This window comes from Arachis ipaensis, chromosome B03, assembly GCF_000816755.2.
Source record: "Arachis ipaensis cultivar K30076 chromosome B03, Araip1.1, whole genome shotgun sequence".
Classification (NCBI taxonomy): domain Eukaryota; kingdom Viridiplantae; phylum Streptophyta; class Magnoliopsida; order Fabales; family Fabaceae; genus Arachis; species Arachis ipaensis.
In genome coordinates, this window is record NC_029787.2 from 32631188 (window position 1) to 32636062 (window position 4875).

Consider the following 4875-nt stretch of genomic DNA (forward strand, 5'->3'; position numbering starts at 1 on the left):
TGCTGGAATAGGATTTACTATCCTTTTGCGTCTGTCACTACGCCCGGCAATCGCGAGTTTGAAGCTCGTCACAGTCATTCAATCATTGAATTCTACTCGGAATACCACAGACAAGGTTTAGACCTTCCGGATTCTCTTGAATGCCGCCATCATTCTAGCTTATACCACGAAGATTCCGATTAAGAGATCTAAGAGATACTCATTCAATCTAATGTAGAACGGAAGTGGTTGTCAGGCACGCGTTCATAGGGAATGATGATGATTGTCACGTTCATCACATTTAGGTTGAAGTGCGAATGAATATCTTAGAAGTGAAATAAGATGAGTTGAATAGAAAACAGTAGTACTTTGCGTTAATCTTTGAGGAACAGCAGAGCTCCACACCTTAATCTATGGAGTGTAGAAACTCTACCGTTAAAATTACATAAGTAAAAGGTCCAGGCATGGCCAAATGGCCAGCCCCTCTGATCTAAGAACCAGGCGTCCAAAGATGACTAATACAATAGTAAAAAGTCCTATTTATAATAAACTAGTCACTAGGGTTTACAGAAGTAAGTAATTGATGCATAAATCTACTTCCGGGGCCCATTTGGTGTGTGCTTGGACTGAGCTTTAACTTTCCATGTGCAGAGGCCATTTGTGGAGTTGAACGCCAGGTTTTGATCCATTTCTGGCGTTCAACTCTGGTTTTTGATCCCTTTCTGGCGCTGAACTCCAGAATTGGGCAGAGAGCTGGCGTTGAATGCCAGTTTGCGTCATCTAAACTTGAGCAAAGTATGGACTATTATATATTGATGGAAATCCCTGGATGTCTACTTTCCAATGCAATTGGAAGCGCACCATTTTGAGTTCTGTAGCTCCAGAAAATCCATTTTGAGTGCAGGGAGGTCAGAATCCAACAGCATCAGCAGTCCTTCTTCAACCTCTGAATCTGATTTCTGCTCAAGTCCCTCAATTTCAGCCAGAAAATACCTGAAATCATAGAAAAATACACAAACTCATAGTAAAGTCCAGAAATGTGAATTTAACATAAAAATTAATGAAAACATCCCTAAAAGTAACTAGATTCTACTGAAAACATACTAAAAATAATGCCAAAAAGCGTATAAATTATCCGCTCATCAAGGAGCCACTTGACAATGTATTAGATAGCTCTCAACCTCCACACATGGAAGGGAGAGGAGACCTAACAACTTGCATGCACGTCATAGAGGAGGAGGGAATTAATCACCCTCCAACACCTCCATGCATGCAAGTTTCTTCACCTGAGAAGGAGGCAAAGGACGAATCACCAAAAGTTTGAATTAAATCCCTTGCCTCCAACCCTCAAAGATGCATTCTTTGGTCCCAAGGACACACTTTCAGTGATCATTAGTGCCTCTTTAAGTAAGTTGAAAGAGGAGGAATTGATCAAAGTGCTACAAGCTCATAAGACAGCCTTAGGATAGACCATCCATGATCTTAAGGGGATAATTCCTACTATGTGCATGCATAAAATCTTGCTTGAAGAAGGCTCTAAACTAGTGGTGCAAGCACAGAAGGGGCTTAATCCTGTCATAAAGGAGGTGGTTTAAAACGAAGTCATGAAGTTGTGGGAAGCGGAAATATTTTATCCAATTTCCGATAATCCATGGGTAAGTCCAGTTTAAGTTGTTCCCAAGAAAGATGGAGTTACAATGATCACCAATGAAAAGAATGAGCTCATCCCCACAAGAACAGTCACAGGATGGTGCATGTGCATTGACTATAGGAAGCTCAACACCGCCACTAGGAAAGATCATTTCTCCTTGCCTTTCATTGATCAGATGCTTGAGAGATTGGTGGGACATGCACTCTATTATTTTTTGGATGGCTATTTGGGGTACAATCAAATTGCGGTAGACCCTGCGAATCAAGAGAAGATGGCATTCACTTGTCCGTTTGGTGTCTTTGCCTACCGTCGCATGCCTTTTGGACTTTGCAATGCTCCTGCCACTTTTCAAAGGTGCATGCTTTCTATTTTTTTAACATGGATGAGAAATTTATTGAGGTATTTATGGATGACTTCTCTATTTTTGGTGATTCTTTTTATGCATGTTTACAACATCTCGCCTTAGTTTTGAAACGGTGTCAAGAAATAAACCTTATTTTGAATTGGGAGAAATGTCATTTTATGGTTACCGAAGGTATTATTCTTGGGAACCAGATTTCAAACAAAGGCATAGAAGTTAACAAAGTTAAAGTGGAGGTAATTGATAAGTTACCACCACCAGTGAGTATGAAAGCCATAAGAAGTTTTCTAGGTCATGCTGGATTTTATAAAAGATTAATAAATGACTTCTCAAAGATTGCAAAGCCTCTGAGCAATCTCTTAGTTAGTGATATTCCTTTTGTTTTTGATAAAGCTTGTATGCATGCCTTTGAAACTCTTAAGTCTAAGCTTGTCTCTACACTAATCATTACTCCACCCAATTGGACCTTATCTTTTGAACTTATGTGTGATGCAAGTGATTTTACAATAGGTGCAGTGTTAGGAAAAGACAAGATAAGGTCTTACATGTTATTTACTATGCTAGCTGTTTCCTAAATGGTGCACAAAAGAATTACATCACCGCAGAAAAGGAACTTTTAGCGGCAGTTTTCGCTTTTAATAAATTTAGATACTATTTAATTGGTTCAAAAGTAATTATCTACACTGAACACTCTGCTCTTAAGTTTCCTTTGACCAAACAAGATGCTAAACCAAGGCTTATTAGGTAGGTACTCCTCCTACAAGAATTTGACATTGAAATAAGAGACAGGAAGGGTTCTAAGAATCAAGTGGCTAACCACCTTTCAAGGATTGAGCCTTTAGAAGTCCTAGATGAACAAATCCCAGGGAATGAAAGCTTCTTTGATGAGCAATTACTTGTCATACACAAGGCACCTTGGTTTGCGGATATAGCAAACTATAAGGCCGGAAAGATCACTTCCGAGGAATTCAATTGGCACTAAAGGAAGAAGCTGCAGCATGGTGCTTGTTACTTCTTATGGGATAATCCTTATTTGTTCAAGTGGTGCCCGGACGGCATAATCCGGAGGTGCTTCCTAGATGAAGAGACTCAAGAGGTCCTTTGGTACTATCATGGCTCCAAATATGGTGGCCACTTTGGTGGAAATAGAACTGCAGTAAAGGTTCTCCAATGTGGCTTAAATTGGCTAACCATCTTCAAGGATGCAAGAGAATTTGTTGAGAAGTGCGATCATTGTCAAAGAACAGGGACCCTCTCCAAGCGAAATGAAATGCCACAAGACTTTATTCTAGAGGTGGAATTGTTTGATGTATGGAGGATTGACTTCATGGGACTTTTCCAACCCTCATACTCAAATAATTACATCTTAGTGGCTGTGGATTATGTTTCTAATTGGGTGGAGACCATGGCATTACCAACTAATGATGCTAAAGTGGTTCTTAACTTTCTCAAGAAAAATATATTCAACAGGTTTGGTGTTCCTAGAACCTTGATCAGTGATGGAGGAAATCACTTTTGCAATAAGCAGCTAAATACTCTTTTCCTAAAATATGGAGTGGAGCACAAGGTGGCTACTCCATACCATTCTCAGACAAGTGGCCAAGTGGAAATCTCCAACAGAGAGCTTAAGAGAATTCTGGAGAAAACTGTGGGAGTTTCAAGGAAATACTAGGCCAAAAAGTTAGATGATGCCCTATGGGCATATAGAACGGCTGTCAAAACCCCCATTGGCATGTCACCTTACCAGCTTGTTTATGGAAAATCTTGTCACCTGCCCGTTAAATTGGAACATAAAGCATATTGGGACCAAGTTCCTGAATTTTCATGCTAAAGCTGTGGGAGAGAAGAGGTTGCTTCAGCTTAATGAACTTGATGAGTTTAAAGTTGAAGCTTATGAGAATGCTAAACTCTACAAGGAGAAAACAAAGAGGTGGCATGATAAGAGGATCTCAGTAAGAACCTTTGAACATGGCCAAAGAGTCGTTCTATTTAATTCAAGACTCAAGCTTTTCCCAAGAAAGCTCAAATCTAGATGGTCTGGACCGTTGACTATCACCACAGTCTCTTCCTATGGTCACCTTGAAATCATGGAAGAAAATTCCGAGAGAACATTCACTGTCAATAGACAAAGGTTGAAGCATTACTTTGGAGGTGAGATTGATCACCAAAGAATAGTTCACTGCCTCACTTAAAAGGAGTCGTGCCGTCAAGCTAATGACGTTAAAGAAGTTCTTGTTGGGAGGCAACCCAACGTTAGGTAACTTCTCTTTTCATGTTTTTTTTTGCTTAGATTAATTTTTTGTATATATTTTATGGATTAAGTTTGGTGTTGCTACACCATAATTGAGCCTACATATCACTGAAAATTTGGCCCAGTGATGCGGATTTTGAATACCACAAACTAACCGGCAAGTACACTGGGTCGTACCAAGTAATAACTCAAGTGAGTGAGTGTCGATCCCACGAGGATTAATGGATTAAGCAACAATAGCTGAGTGATTAGGCTAGTTAGACAAGCTAAATTGAGTGGTTTCGGGTTCAAATTGCAAAAAAATAGTAAATCAATGAGTTCAAGAGAGCAAATAGTAAATCATTGGTGAAAATAGTATGAGAAAACGATTAAGGCTTTGGAGATGTTTAGATTTTCGGATTAACAATTCTTATTAACTACTTTAATCGAACAAAGATTCAATTCATGGCAAACCTTAAGTGATTAACCCCTAATTCCTTAGTAATTTAATCTCATCTAACTCAATCAATCGCCAATTCCTTTGTCACTTAATTTAAATTAGAAGATGAAGTCAAATTCTAGTTTATGAGCCACACAAACCTTATACGTCACGTATCCCGTTAATTCTAGTGATATAACTTTTAAATCCAGATA

The 4875-nt window shown here is 39.1% G+C and overlaps 1 protein-coding gene across 1 annotated transcript; it reads left to right on the forward strand.

Annotated features, from left to right (window-relative positions):
* On the forward strand, positions 3680–4183 carry LOC107632892. Its single transcript, XM_016336531.1, has one exon. The coding sequence runs from the start codon at positions 3680–3682 to the stop codon at positions 4181–4183; it is 504 nt and encodes a 167-aa protein (XP_016192017.1).

What these genes read in the sequence shown, in the direction of transcription:
- LOC107632892 (XM_016336531.1), top strand. Translation starts at nt 3,680, where the DNA reads ATGCCCTATGGGCATATAGAACGGCTGTCAAAACCCCCATTGGCATGT.